This window comes from Delphinapterus leucas, chromosome 5, assembly GCF_059928025.1.
Source record: "Delphinapterus leucas isolate spDelLeu-1000000601 "Yukka" chromosome 5, BTC_Dleu_Yukka2, whole genome shotgun sequence".
In the NCBI taxonomy this organism is placed as follows: domain Eukaryota; kingdom Metazoa; phylum Chordata; class Mammalia; order Artiodactyla; family Monodontidae; genus Delphinapterus; species Delphinapterus leucas.
Genome location: NC_143133.1, coordinates 97162139 through 97178673, shown reverse-complemented (window position 1 = coordinate 97178673; position 16535 = coordinate 97162139). Strand labels below are relative to the sequence as shown.

At 34.7% G+C, this 16535-nt stretch overlaps 1 protein-coding gene across 4 annotated transcripts in view; it reads left to right on the top strand.

The window, feature by feature from the left end:
* Nucleotides 1–16535, top strand: part of HELQ (helicase, POLQ like) — a 56768-nt gene that overhangs the window by 4814 nt on the left and 35419 nt on the right. For 3 of the 4 annotated variants that reach the window (XM_089912178.1, XM_089912177.1, XM_022599336.3), the window contains exons 3-11: nucleotides 1149–1327; nucleotides 1883–2083; nucleotides 2928–3000; nucleotides 4925–5022; nucleotides 6155–6253; nucleotides 7549–7694; nucleotides 10709–10948; nucleotides 14114–14255; nucleotides 14639–14743. In XM_089912178.1, the coding sequence (XP_089768304.1) occupies nucleotides 1149–1327; nucleotides 1883–2083; nucleotides 2928–3000; nucleotides 4925–5022; nucleotides 6155–6253; nucleotides 7549–7694; nucleotides 10709–10948; nucleotides 14114–14255; nucleotides 14639–14743 (1283 nt within the window). Of the gene's footprint in view, nucleotides 1–1148; nucleotides 1328–1882; nucleotides 2084–2876; nucleotides 3001–4924; nucleotides 5023–6154; nucleotides 6254–7548; nucleotides 7695–10708; nucleotides 10949–14113; nucleotides 14256–14638; nucleotides 14744–16535 lie in introns of those variants that run through there. The other variant, XM_089912179.1, reaches the window with a different exon arrangement.

Here is a 16535-nt window from a genome sequence, read left to right as displayed (position 1 = left end):
TGCAAAGAATTACATCATATGATTGTGCAATAATTCAGTCTTTACCCCTTGATGGCTCTTTGTTATATATAAACTGCTATGGTGAACATCTTGCACATATACCCTTGCTTTTATTTCTGTAGGTGTAGAGTTCTACAAGCAATACTGCTAGATCAAAGGCAGTGTGCAGTTTTATTTTTGATGCTGCTAGATTGCTTTCCAAAAAGATTGTAGCAGTTTATGCTTTCGTCAACCACACACAGAAATGCCTGTTCATGTCCACTCTAGTAAACTCTGGATTTTATGTGTGGGGGCTTTTTTTTTGGTAGCTGTTTAACATTTTTTATTTTGCCAACCTAATAGGTAACAATAGAGCGTCTTTTCGTGTATTTATTAGCCATTTGCATTTCTACCTGGTGTGAATGTCTTGTCATATCTTTTGCCCAGTTTTCTAGGGATAAAAATGATGCATAGTTTGAAGACTTTTGATGATCCACATTGTCAAATTTTCCTACAGAGTAGTTATACTAGTTTTCACATTGTTTCGGATCTGTTGTGATCCTTTTCATACATTCCACTTTGCTAAGTTGTAGAAATCCTGGATGTCCTAGTTAATAATCCTAGTCTTTTATGGTTTAAACAGTCTCATCAATCAGTTTAAGGTAGTATTCAGGCCATTCAAACTTCAGCTCCCTGTGAGAGCTCGTTGAATAGTCTTTCTTACTTTGTGTAAAACCTCATAAATTTTATTCCTCCTCGCCCTGTTTCTCTCTAAGATGGTATTTGGGTGAATGAGGAAGGGAAGCTCACACAGTATCCTTGCAGAACATAAGAGGAAGGCCTTAGAATTCACACAGATCCTTGAAGTGCCCGTTAGCCCCTCCATGTCCCAGGTGACATCTCTTGTCCAGCAGGTGCTGTCTGCCCTGTGGAATCTTAGACCTCAGCCTGCAGCTGGCAAATAGGTGGGCTAGTTGCCCACCTCACTGACTAGGCCTGAACTAGAATGCACACCATGCATTGGGGATTTTGACAATTAACATTGATATATAGTTACATTTATCACTATGAGAAGATGCTACACAGGATAAGATTTGATTCTGTCTTCTTAGAAAACTTTTGAGATTGTAGAAGGGGAAAACAAGGCTTTTTTTTTTTCAATTCCACAGAATGGCAACATGCTTGCTTAACATTGAATTCTGTGCAAGAAAGAAAAAATTTAATATATTCCTTGCCAACAAGTGGTGGAAAAACCCTCGTGGCTGAGATTTTAATGCTGCAAGAACTGCTTTGCCGGCGAAAAGATGTTTTAATGATCCTACCATATGTGGCAATTGTTCAAGAAAAGGTGTGATTTTTTTTTTAACAAGTGGTATTTGCTAATGTAATTTCGACATTCAGATATAAAAACTAGCATAAATGTAACAACTTTTTATTGACTGAGAAGAGGTATCTCTATTAATGATGGAGAATTATTATTTTTAGGATGTGCACATACAGTGTGGAGTACTTAATCGAAAATCTCTTCTAATTACCTGTTTCAGAAGGGGTTTTATTTTTTTCTAAACCTGTGGATTAAACTCCATTTTACATGTTGTATTGATATTTAGCCTGCTTTTTCAAGCAGAAACTAACCAATTATTTTATCAAAATAAATGAGTTATTCTGATTTTTTTAACATCAGAGGAGACACTTAAAATTATCTAGTTTAAAAGTGGCATTTATTTGCAAAGATTAATACATTAATTATGACATTTCTTATATATATGTAGGTATGTATTATCTGTGACCTTGTTCCCATTGTCGGTATTAAACACTATTTTAGATTTTTTAAATCCCTGTGAACACTTAACAATTAGGGTTCTTATCTGATTTTTTTTGTTTATTTTAACTAATATTCTAGATTTCAGGTTTGTCAAGTTTTGGTGTAGAACTGGGTTTCTTTGTTGAAGAATATGCTGGAAGCAAAGGAAAATTTCCTCCAATTAAAAGAAGGGAAAAGAAATCACTATATATTGCCACTATTGAAAAAGGGCATAGTCTGGTGAACTCCTTGATTGAAACCGAAAGGATTAACAGTCTGGGTCTGGTTGTTGTAGATGAGGTTGGTTACTCCATTTATTAATTTATCAACATTTTTATTATACTAACATTTATTATTATGTGGATCTGCTTAATACCTTTATGAAAATAAGTAATTTATTTTAATATATAGATAACACAGATAAAGACATTTCATGCATGGTAATCTTTTTTTAAACATTTTTTATTTCTTTAATGTTGTATCTGTTTTATTTATTTTTGGCTGCATTGGGTCTTCGTTGCTGCGTGTGGGCTTTCTCTATTTGCGGCGAGTAGGGGCTACTCTTCATTGTGGTGCACGGGCTTCTCATTGCTGTGGTTTCGCTTGTTGTGGAGCACGGGCTCTAGGTGCGCGGGTTTCAGTAGTTGTGGCATGTGGGCTCAGTAGTTGTGGCTCGCGGGCTCAGTAGTTGTGGCTCGTGGGCTCTAGAGCGCAGGCTCAGTAGTTGTGGTGCACAGGCATAGTTGCTCCGCAGCATGTGGGATCTTCCTGGACCAGGGCTCGAACCTGTGTCCCCTGCATTGGCAGGTGGATTCTTAACCACTGTGCCACCGGGGAAGCCCCCATGCGTGGTAGTCTTAAATTCAGTTTTGTGTCAAGTGTTTCTTGAAGAGTGAATATATGTATATATGTTCAGTTTTATAATAGTATTTATGAATTCCAGATGCCAGAATGTTGTACTCGGGACAACCTCATTAACTTAAAATACCAGTGAAATAATGTATATGTACTCTAGTTGCCATAATGAAAATGCTTGAGTTATAAAGCAAAGATTGCTTCTTCATTTCATCCAACGTATGCTTGTTTTATTTAGGTATTTTATGCAGATTTACTTTTCTCCCTTTTTTTTTTTTAAATCTCGAAGTTGCATATGATTGGTGAAGGAAGCCGTGGGGCTATACTGGAAATGACTCTAGCAAAAATCCTCTACACTAGCAGTAAGTATTCTTTCAAATGTGGTCACTAATTGATTTATAATCAAGAGACCTATAAAAGACTTCATTCTGTCACTAGCTAGATTATGTAACCTAGAGTAAGGTACTTAAGCTTTCTGCCTTAGTTTTTTATGTCTAAAGTAAGCTTATAAATTTTTGTTGGAAGAATGGATGAGTGAGTAGAATTGTGAAGATAAATGAAGTTAATATTGGAGGATGTCCCCTATCAGTATCCTCCACTTACTAGCTATGTGTGCTTAGGCATGTGACTCAACCTCTCTTTCTTCATCTGTAAAATGGGGATAATAATGGTACCAACCAGATGGGATTATTGTGAGGATTATATGAGTTAACACATGTAGCCATGCCTAGCACGTAGCACAATAAGGGTTTGCTGTTGTTGCCACCATCAGTATGATCATCATACCAAGAAAACATTGTATATAAATAGTCACTTTAAGGAGCTATTTTACAACATCAGATAGTCTTTAAATGTATATGAAATATTCTAAATATCTTCTCTATTATTTTTTGATATACTATTGCAATAGCTTATTAGTTGTTGTATATTGTTAATAGTTTATACATGGAAAATTATTAATCATAAAGGTCAGATCTTAGAATTATTTTAAAAATTTTGATAACAGTGGTATTTAGGCAGGTTGTAGCACTTTATAATTATTTATTAAAAAAATATTTATTTAGTACCCCCTGTGCATCAGGCCCTGCCTTTATCAAACCTATATTTTAGTGAAAGTGAACAGATAATAAGCAGATAAACAAGAAAACATACGGTGTGTCAGATGGTGACAAGTTCTATGGAAAAATATAAAGCAGAGGAAGAGGGGAAAATGATCATCTACTTGTCAAATCCAGTGTACACTGACTGTCCTTGTCTTAATTTCTCTTCAGCATTTGATTATTTATCATTCATTTTTCCTTTGGATGCTGAAACATCATTCTGTCTTGGTTTCCCTACTGTCTGTCTGTAAGACTGATCATGTGTTAGCATTGAGAGATAGCATAGCATAATGGCTAAGGGCAGAGTCTGGAGCTGGATTCAAATCCTGGCTCACTTTTAACTTTGTCTGTGACCTTGGGCAAGTTATAGTAACTGTGCCTCTTTTTCCTTATGCATCAAAAATGGATGATAGTAATAGAACCTTCCTCACTGAATTGCTGTGAAGATAGCACGAGTCAGTCTTTGTACAGCATCTAGCATAGTACCTGCACATAATGGACATGTGTTTGCTACTGCTGTATACTTATTTGTCCTTCTGTCACCAGTGCCTTACACTTAATAGATATTTGAATGAAAGGAATCTCTTTAGTTTCTCCTTTTGTTCTCCTTTGTGACACTGCTTTCTAAGCGTATTCATCATGTACATTGGTGTTACCATAGATTCATCTTAGACTCTTCTCTTGTTTCTTACTTCATACAATTTCTGCTAATTCTCATCCATACTCATGACTTCAAGGGCTCCTTGTGTTTGATGGCTCCCAATCTGTGTTACCAGCTTATACCTCTCTTCTGAGTAATATCATCTGCCAGATTAATACTCTGGTATTATACAGTTGACCATTGAACAACACAGCTTTGAACTGCATGGGCCCACTTATATGTGGGTTTTTTTCAATAGTAAGTACTACAGTACCACATGATCTGTGGTTGGTTGAAGGCAGGGATGCAGAACTGAGGATATGGAGGACCAACTATAAGTTTTACACAGATTTTCGACTGCGAAGCAGGTTGGTACCCCTAACCCTCGTGTTGTTCAAGGGTCAACTGTGTTGGTATTTTTCTTACCTGCCCCCTCTTTCTCAAATCACTCAAGAAGAATAAGAACACTAAAAGGTTGCTAAAATTATTGTTATGATATACTAAGTAACACATTTTCCTCAATACTTTGGGTTTTTTTTTTTTTAGAAACAACTCAAATTATCGGTATGAGTGCAACATTAAACAATGTTGAAGACCTACAAGAGTTCCTGCAAGCAGAATATTACACGAGTCAGTTTAGACCAGTATGTACCTAAGGTTTGGTTTGTTGTGTATCATCTTCTATTTAGAAAGAAGGGTAGCAAATGTACTGTATAAAAATTCTAAGAGTAGTGAAGGAACATAATGCCACTCACCATGGCTAAATGGTAGCAAGTTTGTGTGTAGAGGTCAGGGATCTTGGCTTGGGTCAGTACTGTATGGGGAACACCTGGAACAGTGCGTGACCCATGGGCCTTCAATGAATATTTATTGAATGGAGTTTTTCAGACCCATTCTGCTTTTCTACTTTATATTCTGTAAGGTAAATTTTTTCATTCAGTGAGAATTTAGTGACTCATGTTTCAAGTTCTTGGCACATAAAAAAATTTATCTTAAAAGTTAAAATATTTTCAAATATTTATGCTTTGGTAGTTTTAATGCTTTTTTAAAATAAGTTAAGACTTCACATGGATTTAAATTTAAACTCCCCAATAATAGTATTCCTAAAAGAAAGAAAGTAAATAAATGTAGTTCATAGTTATTCGAAAGTAACTTATAATGTACATATACTCTGTTTGAAGTTTCTGTGTCTAAATAGGTTTTCAGAAAATAATTTTTTTAGAATCACCAAATTTTAATTTGAAATTTAGTGTTTTTACATTTGCACCAAATATGAGAATTTTCAAGAGACATTTTCTGACCTTAATTGTCAAATTAGATGCTGTTCTTTTAAAAATTCAATGAGCTGTATTTACAAGCTTTTTTTGCCTACAAATAGTTAAATTAATAATTTGGTCATTTTTAGATTAAAACTGATGACTAATGAAGCTTTAAATCTTGAGGAATACCATAAATAACTCCTTAATAAAAGAGTGTGAACACTTGACTCATTTATACTTCCTCTTGTGACACATACAAGTATCTGATTTTCTTTTAGGTATGTGGCTATTCAATTCATAAGTATTTCTTCAAGGATATTAATCCCTGTTTTGATTTAAAGGGAAAAATAAACTTAGATGGGAAACAAGTAACTTTTAAGTTGAAGCATTCTACATACCTTAGAAAAGCTAAAATTTTTGTATATCTTTCCTTTTTACAACATATTTTACAAAATTTGATACTCTGGAAAAAGGAATTTACATGTGATATTAATTGCAAATGTCCTTTTAATTCGAGGTTGAATTAAAAGAATATCTGAAAATAAAGGACACAATATATGAGGTTGACAGCAAAGCTGAGAATGGCATGACTTTTTCACGTCTCCTTAACTATAAGGTAACCTTGATAATCCCTAAAGGTGAGGTTCCCAGACTTTGTGCCCAGCTTCCCTGGGGCACCACAAAAGAGTTGCATGGGTACCATGGGGTAGTTTAGTTGTTTCAGAGAAACAGCTGATGCTTGACAACTCTTGGACACCACACAAACTACTGGTTCAAGATAGGCAGTTTCCTATGTCAACATTAGATCACACTACATTACTTTCTACGATATTGTATCTTTGTGAAGTTGGGGGTTGTTTTTGCACTTACTGTAAGCAAATACCATGTGAAAATCAATGTGGGACAGGAAATGAGGATTTCTAAGATTTGAAAGACTGCAGGGCCCAGTTGTGTGCACATCCTGTTAGTGGGCTCTGATGGTTATTTAAGAATGAAATAAAAAAAATTTTATTCAGTTGATGTGTATTATTTATATAGATGGCTACTAATTTGTGAGGAAATACATACTTATTAAGTTGTTTGGACCTAACTACCTAAGAATCAGAACTGTTATTTATTTTGACCTTGGGGATCCAGGAACCAAGAACGTTTGGAGACCTCTCCCATAAATGTTTATTCATTCAGCAACAACAGCAAAACAAGAAGAAATATTTGTGGGCTGTATAGCTCAGATACTGGTGTATGAAAATGTTAATGTATACTATGTTAATGTTCTGTGATTTATGTGAAGGACATTAAAAGAGGAAGAAAGGGATTTTACAACAGTTTTAGAATTCTATAAAGGTATATTATTCTAAATTTGTGTCTTAATTAGTTTTCAGTAAAGTCGAAGGAAGTGAGGAGATTTTAAATACATTTTTCTTCATGTTCTTTGAGTTCTTTGCATCTGCTTGATAAATATATTTTTTATTTCTGAAAATATGTCCTGTAGTATGATTGAATCTATGCTTTTGAAAACTGTTAGTAAAGCAGGAGGTTTAGCTTATTTATGCAGTTCTTTGACTATTATTAGGATCAATCTGTGTTTCTCTCTGTGGACTTTTTCTGCTTCAGTGGAGATGGGTGTGCAGTGGGGCTATTAATAACATTAACTATTTTCACTTCCTTTATTTAAAACTAAATACACCTAACAAAACCCTAATAACCCAAGAGAAAAGTGGGACTTAACATTTTGCTGTTTAATATAGGTTGTATCTTTTCTTTTAAATTATCATATTTTAAATGAGAAGTTCAAAATTATGGTTGGTTTACTTACCTTTCAAAGCTTACCTTTTTACTTACCTTTTACACTGGTAAAATGAAAGGCTTTCATGGTTGCTAACTACTTTGTTCCTAAATCTTGTTGTGCAGTATTCTGATACTCTGAAAAAGATGGATCCTGATCACTTGATAGCATTGGTGACAGAAGTTATTCCCAATTATTCCTGCTTAGTTTTTTGTCCCACTAAGAAGAACTGTGAAAATGTAGCAGAAATGATATGCAAAATTTTAAGCAAGTATGTTACTCTTTTAAAAATATTGTTTCATTTTTATTATGATTTACATGCTATATGTTCTGTTTATTCCACAAGCACTAATTACTTCTTGCAGAACATTATACTAAGTTGTTATAATAGATTCTAAAGGCCCTGACCTTGAAGAAAGTTGGACTGTGAAATTCACATATGTGAAATGGCCAGAGAAAAATTCTACCTGTAAGAGAACGCTGACTAATATAATGGCTTGGCTGCACAGTGAATCGTCTTGGAGCCTTTTTAAAATTTCAGTGCCCAAGCTACATCCAAGACAAATCAGAATATATGGCAGTGGGACCCAGGCACCATTATTTTGTAAAGCTCCTAGGCAGAGTCCAACATGCAGCCAAGGTCAGCTGCTGGCCTACATGATCAGAGGGCTGATCACTAATCACTGTGTGGATGAATCATATCTTCAGCTTAACTTTCTTTTTAATTAAGTACTGTTGCCTTTGTTTTCTTAGTAAACTTCACACTTAGGTTGTGTGGACATTTGAATTGAATTTCCTAAATAATTAAGAAATGTATTCGTTTGTAATTCTATACTATAAAATTTTAATGTTGGTTCTGTTATGTCATAGAGATAAGTATAAAATGAACTTAAGTATGAACAGTTTAGTTTTTTCTGTACCTTTTTGTCCCATGTGTACTTTTATCATATTTTTCAGACTTCTTTTTGGCCCCTGAGCCAGTGCTATCTCACTGTTCACAGACCAGTACTATGGATTCTAATCTAGCCATCCTCCACCTCCCTTCCCAATCCTGCTGTCATCATGGATTGATCTAATATAGAGTTAAATTCATTGACTAGTACAGAGATGCAGATGTTCAGGATATAAAGCTCAGGAGTTTCCCATTTCAGTAACAGAGTCTGCCTTTACAGTGGTGATGTAGACTATAAAAACCTAAGGAAATTAAATTATCATTGAGATATTCTCAGTAAATCAGTTGTTTTCTTAGAATAAGGTAGTGTAGCACTAAGTGATGGGGAAATTTAGAGACAAACTTTTGACTGGGAGATGTGAGGTTTATTATTAGTCAAGTTATATCCTTGACTTATTTTGCTTTTTGGTGATAACAGTTTATTTGGGTCATAAATGTTGATGTTTAATATTGAATTACTTAAAAATTTGGTTCTCCAGAACCCTTAGTTAATGAATTATTATGGACACTTGATACTTTCTTAAACTCTTTCTGAAGGAAAACTTCCTCTAAAATACATTTTCCATATTACTTGCTGCTTTCATAAGGTGAATGTTCTGAGTATAGCTTAGCCCCCTTTTTTGGTGGCTGTTGGCTAAAATGTCATGTTTAGAGCATACTTTTTTATATTATTCTATAGTTTACATGTAGATGAAGTAAAATCTGGGGCTAAATGGTTTCTGATCTCAGTATTGTCCTTAAAACGTAATTTCATGAGAGTCCTGGAATATCAGCCTATGTCTTAATGATTTGCCTCCTAATCAGACATTTCATGTGAAGCAGGTATAGTAAAATCACCTAGAATATGCTTGTATGTCTAAGTGCAAAGACTGAAGCAGATTTTTTCCCAAGTGATTGTCTCAATCTCAAGGAAAATTATCTTTTTTATAGCTATTACCACCTTTGACTTCTAAGTTAAGGATGTCTTTTAAACACTATTTGCTGACAACTGCCAGAGCTCTGGTCATATCACTTTCCCTAAAAATGTCCCTGAAAATAATACCACAGTGCTTCTTAGCCTAGAATTCATGCTAAGATAATGACTCAACTTACTTTTCCATCCTTATTTCTTCCTTTCTTTATCCACCCTGCACTTCATCCAGACTGAACTACTTGTCTTCTTTGTTTATTCTTGAACTTCCCATTTCCATGCCTACAATCCTGCTTTACCCTCTGCCAACACTGCACTTTCCTGCCCCCTCATTGCTGCCTCTCTAACACCTGTTCTTCAAGGCCCAGCTCACATCTCAACTTCTCCCACAAAACCCTTCTCCATATAATTATGTCTTATCTGGTCAGTTACAAATAATATCTCCCTTCTCTAAAATTATAAGGTGATTATCCATAAGTCTTAATTCCTTGAGAAGGATTTGTCCCTTTCAGGACCTCAAACACTGGCCGGAAAGTAGTAACATAAAGTCTGCTGCTCCCTACTCAGCGGCCACTTCTAGTTCTTGCACTGATGAATCCTGACCACTTTCTTCCCAATTCTTCACTGTCTCCTGGCCTCCCATTTCTCAACTTCGTGTGAAATGACTGTCCTTGTGCAGTTAGCACCAGCCAGAGCTCTCTATGCTTTCCATGAAGCATGCTAAAACAACATAGGGCTGTGTGTATTATATTTATATTTTGGACTATATTTGTTTGCTACTGGTATTCAGAAGTTGTTGCTTTGTAGTCAGTTAGTAGTTAGTTGTACTTAGTCTTTCTTTCCTTTTTTTCTTTTCTAGAAGGGAATTTAAAATAATAGGTGCTTCTAGGTAAGAAGACATTGTAGGATATTACTGAGGCTTCTAAAATGCTAGAGTTTAGACAGTTTTACATATAATTCATATGATTTAATAATATATGTTTTCATCTTCAGAGAAGAAAATTTATGACTTAAAACAAATCATCTTCACTAAAGATATATGTTCTTGTGAAAAAATAATTGTAACATCTAGAGCAGGGGTCTACACCTGGAGTTCATGTATTCATAGGAGGTACAGGATTGAACTTCAGGAAGTCCATGAATCCTTGAAATTATATGCAAAGTGTTGTGTTTATGTGAATATTTTTTTCCTTAGTTTTAAGCAGATTTTCACAGGGCTCTGTGATCCACAAAAAGGTTCAGAGAAACTGCCTAATAGCTAATGAAGTCAAATCAAAATTCTAAGAACATTCTATGTATTTATATCAATAAAAGTAATAAGTTCTTTTAAAAAAAGAATGTTTACATGCACCTACTGAAATTAAAATTTTAGGTACTTTGTCACTATAAGATCAAGGGTTCACATCTAACATCTTTTTCCCAGGGAATATCTGAAACACAAAGAGAAAGAAAGACATGAGGTGATTAAGAACTTGAAGAATATCAGCAATGGCAACCTGTGTCCTGTTTTAAAGCACACCATCCCATTTGGAGTTGCTTATCACCATGGTGGTTTAACAGGTGATGAAAGGAAGCTCTTGGAGGAGGCCTACTCCGCAGGAGTTCTCTGCCTTTTTACCTGCACATCCACCCTAGCAGCAGGTGTTAACCTACCAGCTCGAAGGTAAGATATAAGTCATTGTTGGCCGGTCTCAAAACTTTCCAGTTCCTAGCTTGCCAACAGTTTTTTTTTGTTTGTTTTATTCTTTCTCAGTAGTGGGTGAGAATTTACCAAATGTTTTTTTCAGCATTTGCTTAGTTGATTGTTTGGTTTATTTACTTTAATATTTTAATGAAAAATAACACTAGTAGATTTCTTGCTGTTAGAATTCCTTCTTTCTTTGTTACTCTCCCTATCTGGTTTTGATGTTATGGTTTATTATCCTGGTTGTGTAGAAACAGTTGGCAAGCTTTTGACCATGTTTTATGATCTGAAAGAGTTTATTTAACAGATTTCCTTGAAACTTTAGAGAACTCATCCATAAAGACTTTTGAGTCTAGTATCTTTTTTAAAAGAGTAGATCCTTGATTATCTTTTTGGTTATTACCAGTATAATTGATTTCTACTCTTTGTCATTTGTGACATTTTTTCAAATAAATGGTCAAATAAATGGTCAGTTTTTATAAATCATCCATGAGATTTAAAAAAATATGTATTTTCTGTTGAGTATGTAGTTTCATATAGCTCAATGTATAACAGTTAGTCATCAGCTCCTCCTTTTTCTTTGTGATTCTTTGATTTGTCAGTTTCAGAGTCTCCCACTGTAATTACGGAGTTGTCAACTTCTCCTTTTTACATTTATAAAAGTTCTTGCTTTGTATTTCAAAACTAGGTATATAAAGGTTTACTGCAAATATCTTATTGCTGAATTATACCTTTTATGAATAGAATACATCCTTGTTTTCCTCATTTAGTGATTTTATTTTGAATACTGGGACTACATTTTTTGCCAAGTATATTTTTTTCTATTCTTTTATTTTCAAACTCTGTCACTGGTTAAGTTTTCTGTTTTTTCAGACAATTGTTGAAATAAAAAGTGAAGTTATGTACCCTATTTCTCTTATTTCAATGGTTACTCTTAAATTTTTTAACAGTTGTAAAACTGTTAAAAAACGCAACCGTGTTTTTCTGTCATTTTAGAATTAATCAATAACTATATCCTCTGCTGAACATAACAAGAGTCTTAGCATTTGTGTATTTTTCTACACTGCCTCATGTATTGTTGCATTTACCTGGAATTTTAGTTCTAGATTTTAAATTTTCTTTCATCTTATAATCAATAGTTCTTTAAACTTACCTGTAAATTATACTTTTTTTTGTGAGTGTGCCTACCACTGCCTCTTGTGTCTCACATCTTCCTTCTATGATCCATTTTTTATTTTGCCATCCTTGGGTAATTATTTTTTAAATGCTGCATTGGGAGTAAAAATTTTTGAATCTTTGCGTAGCTGAAGATGTCTTTATTTTAGCCTCACACTTGAACACCTTGCTAGGAACAGAATTCTAGGTTCAGTTTTTTTTCTTTGGGGCCCTTGTAGTATTCTTCCATGTCTTTTAGGAGCTAGTGTTGGTCATTTTTGTTTTTGCATAGGCTTGCTGTTTTTCCCTTTCCAGAAGCTTTTAGACTTTTCTCTTTAACCTTAACATTTTGTCATAGTGTATAATAATAATTACAGTTATTACACGCCCTCACTATGTCATAACAGCTTTACATGCGTTGACTTAATAGATCCTCACAACAGCTCTGTGAGGAAGGTCGTATTTTGCTATCCACATTTTATAGAAGAGAAAACTGAGGCACTGAATAATGAAGTAACTTACCCAACTTCACGGCCAACAAATGAGTTTCAAAGCCAAGGTTTGAAACTGAAGAAACTGAGAAATCTAATTCTGCAATCCTAACTCTCCCAGTTTAGCTACTTCTTATTCATAGGGCTTAGCCCTTTGGTCCATGCTTTCAATCTAAAGTTTTATGCCTTTATTCATCTTAGAGTAATTTTTTTTCAGTTATTTTATTATTTCTTTTCTTCTGTTTTCTCTGTTCTCTGCTTTTGTAACTTCAGTTAGACAGTCGAAACCTCTTAAATTGAGCTTGCATCTCTTAATTGTTCTTACACATTTTTCTTTTTTTTTTTTTTTTGCGGTACGCGGGCCCCTCACCACTGCGGTCCCTTCCGCTGCAGAGCACAGGCTCTGGACGCACAGGCCCAGCAGCCATGGCCCACGGGCCCAGCCGCTCCGCGGCATGTGGGATCCTCCCAGACCGGGACACGAACCCGCGTCCCCTGCATTGGCAGGCGGACTCCCAACCACTGCGTCACCAGGGAAGCCCATCTTTACTTTCTATATAACAAAATCAGTTTTTAACTGTATTCCGTTAACTGTGTTTCATTCATTATTCAGTTGTTCTATTAAATTGTTTAAATTAATTAATTTTTTTTTATTTCTAAGAACTCTCTTTTATTGTCCTTTCTTTATAACAGTCTGCTCTCATAGTGTGAATACAGTACCCTTTAGAATTTTCTGTGGATACTAATTAGAATTTTTTAAAGTTGTTTTCTGTTCTGCATATTATCTGCTTCTGTCAGACATTTTTTCTGTATGTTCGCATTGTTTTTCTTTTATGTCATTAGTTTTCTTCGTGTATTTGGTAATCTTGGCTGTCCATTGAGATTTATAAATAAAGAGGTAGGCTGATTGTTTTAGGTAAATGACAGGTTTTCTCTCACCTTTGAATAGGAAAGCTGGCTACAAACTTCTGTATATGTGAACAGGATTGAAATCACCATGTTTGTAGGTCAGAATCAGATGAAATCTACAATTTTATGTTGACAGTATTGTAAGCTCATAAATGAATATGCATATGTTGGTGGTCCATGGTCAGATTTTTCATTTATGGAGTATCAAATCAAAACTATTTTGAGATTATTGCTCTAGTGGATTGACCGTATGTTTTACAGCTAAGCAGACTTAAGTTCAAGTTATGGTTCTGGTAATTACTAATTTTGTGAGTTTCGCTAAATGACTTAACATGTATATATATGCTTTAGTTAGCTCCTTTGTAAATAAGTAAGAAAGAATGTTATCACCAAGAGTTTTGTAAGATTATAAATAATGTACGTAAAGAGCCTAGGACATCATAGATTCTTGGTAAACAGTAGTTGCCTATTATTTTGAGTTAATATGTTACTAAATTTAATATCACATAAATATAATGAAAACTTTAAAAAATAGAAGCTATTGCTATAGATGGAGTACCACTTTTAATTAATTTTATCAATTCCATAGAGTTATTTTAAGAGCCCCCTATGTTGCTAAAGAATTTTTAAAGAAGAATCAATATAAACAGATGATTGGCAGGGCTGGCCGTGCTGGAATAGATTCTACTGGGGAGAGTATTCTTATATTGCAAGAAAAAGACAAGCAACAGGTAATAATCTGGTGGATGGTTGGTCATTTTGTTGTCTTTTCTTGGACTTTGGTCTAGCCTTTTTATGAGACTGTCTTTTAAAAATTAATTATTAATATTCCTTTAAATAATGTTTCCTTCTCTCCCATGATTAAGAATTAGAAAGAGTAGTTCAAATACTTTTGTATTTCAGGCAAACAATGAAAAGTATTTTCCTTATTTATCTTCTTCCATTTTCATGAGAACACCTGCTAAATTCTTATTTTTTTGTCTTTATGTTTTTTATCTCCCCCAGCCTTCACACAATCTATGCAAAATATAAAATTTATATGGAACACCATTTATTTTTTATAGTAATGCAAAACATAAATTTATTTTTTATAATAACGCTTTAACTCTTGTAGGTATTGGAGTTAATAAGCAGACCATTGGAAAACTGTTATAGCCAACTTGTTCAAGAATTCACCAAGGGAATCCAAACTTTGTTTCTCTCTTTGATTGGTTTGAAGGTATTTTTTAATATTTTTATATCTTATTGCTGTTACCTGAGATAATGGAAATTAAAAAGTTTTGAAAACTACAAAGTATGAAAAAAATGTTAACGTCTAATCTAATGTGGAAAAGAACAGTCTGTGACATGATAAATCTGAGTCTGGATTTATATGTGCATTTTTAATCCTTTGAATTATAAAGAATGTGAAAAATCAGCAAATCATAACTGGGCATCCATTACAAGTAAGAAACTTTGGTGTATACTGTGGGGGATAGAAGGAGCTCTAAAGACATGGGTCCTGATGTGGGATAATCCTGCATCTCTGCCATTGTTAAGAATAAGGTTCATTGTAGTCCTGTGACCATAAACATTTGTCAGATCAGTATAGCCTTTATCAGGCAGAAAATTAAAAAAAAAAATAGTTGGGTGGGGCATAATGGGAAAACACTCTTTTTTTCCTAAGATTAGAAATTGGTGCTCTTTTTTAGGATATCTCTTGAGCTAAACCTTTTTTTTAGGGTTATCCTTAAGTAAATTTTAACTTTGTGCCCAAATCACTCAGCCTGAAAGTGGCAAAGCCAGGGTTTGAATTCAGCTTTCTTTAATGATAAAACCAATGTTCTTAACCTATCATGTAGTTTCTCTTCATCAACCTGAATGGTTTAAGGGAAAATCCAAAATTTAATTGATAAATAAAAGATATGAGACAGGTTTTGATTACCTTGCAGATGAATGGTGTAACGTTGCAGTATCCCCTGGCCATTTACAAGAGTGAAAGTCTACAAGAAAGAAAAGGAATTAATGCTGGGTATTGAAGGAGATAGAGGTTTTAGATAAGCAGAGGGAAGGAATGAGCCATTCCCGGTACTTAAAATAGAATGAAAGATGAGAAACTTTAAGATGATGTGGGGTAACAGTCAGCTGTAGAGTAGGGCTGAAGATACCAAAGAGTAGAAGGTTGGGTGGAAAAAGTTGGGGCAGAGTGTGTGCTGTAGATTGGGGAAGACAGGAGAGAGTGCTTAAATAGTAGACTCAAGAGTTGTGACACAGTCACTTATCAGTGGAGTAATAGTCAAAGTGTTCTGTGGTCGTTTCGAGCACGGGCTCTGATATCACACATATCTGTGTCTGGGTCACAGCCCTGTCTCTTGTTATCCTGTGTAAATTACTAACGCTCTCTTAAACCTCACTCAGTTGCCTTATCTGTAAAATGGGAATAATAGTATGCAGAAGTATTGCAAGGCTAGTTTGGAAGCAACTGTAGTAATCCATGTATAATGTAATAAAGACCTGCAATTGGAGGGTTGCCAAGGAATTAATAAAGAAGGGAAAGAGATCATGAAGATCATTGAGCCTTATTACATTTATATATTGAATAAGGTAACAGAGAATTCGTGATTGGTTTAAGGTCATTCAGTGTGTTCTGTTTAGATGAGATTATAATTCAGGTTCCTGCCTTGCTGGCCTGTACTCTTTCCAGTATGCCATTGTGAATGTGGAACATTCACTAAGTGCACTTGAAAACTCACCAAAATAGGCCATATTCTGGGCCATAAAATAAGTATCAGTAAAGTTAAAGGATTGAAATCCTATAAAGAATGGTATCTAATGACAACAGAATTATAGTATACATCAATAATAGAAAGGTAGGGATTTCTCTGGTGGTCCAGTGGTTAAGAATCCACCTTCCAGTACAAGGGACACAGGTTCGATCCCTGGTCGGGAAACTAAGATCCCACATGCCTCAGGGCATCTAAGCCCTCGTGCTGCAACTGAGACCCGATGCAGCCAAATAAATAAATAAATAT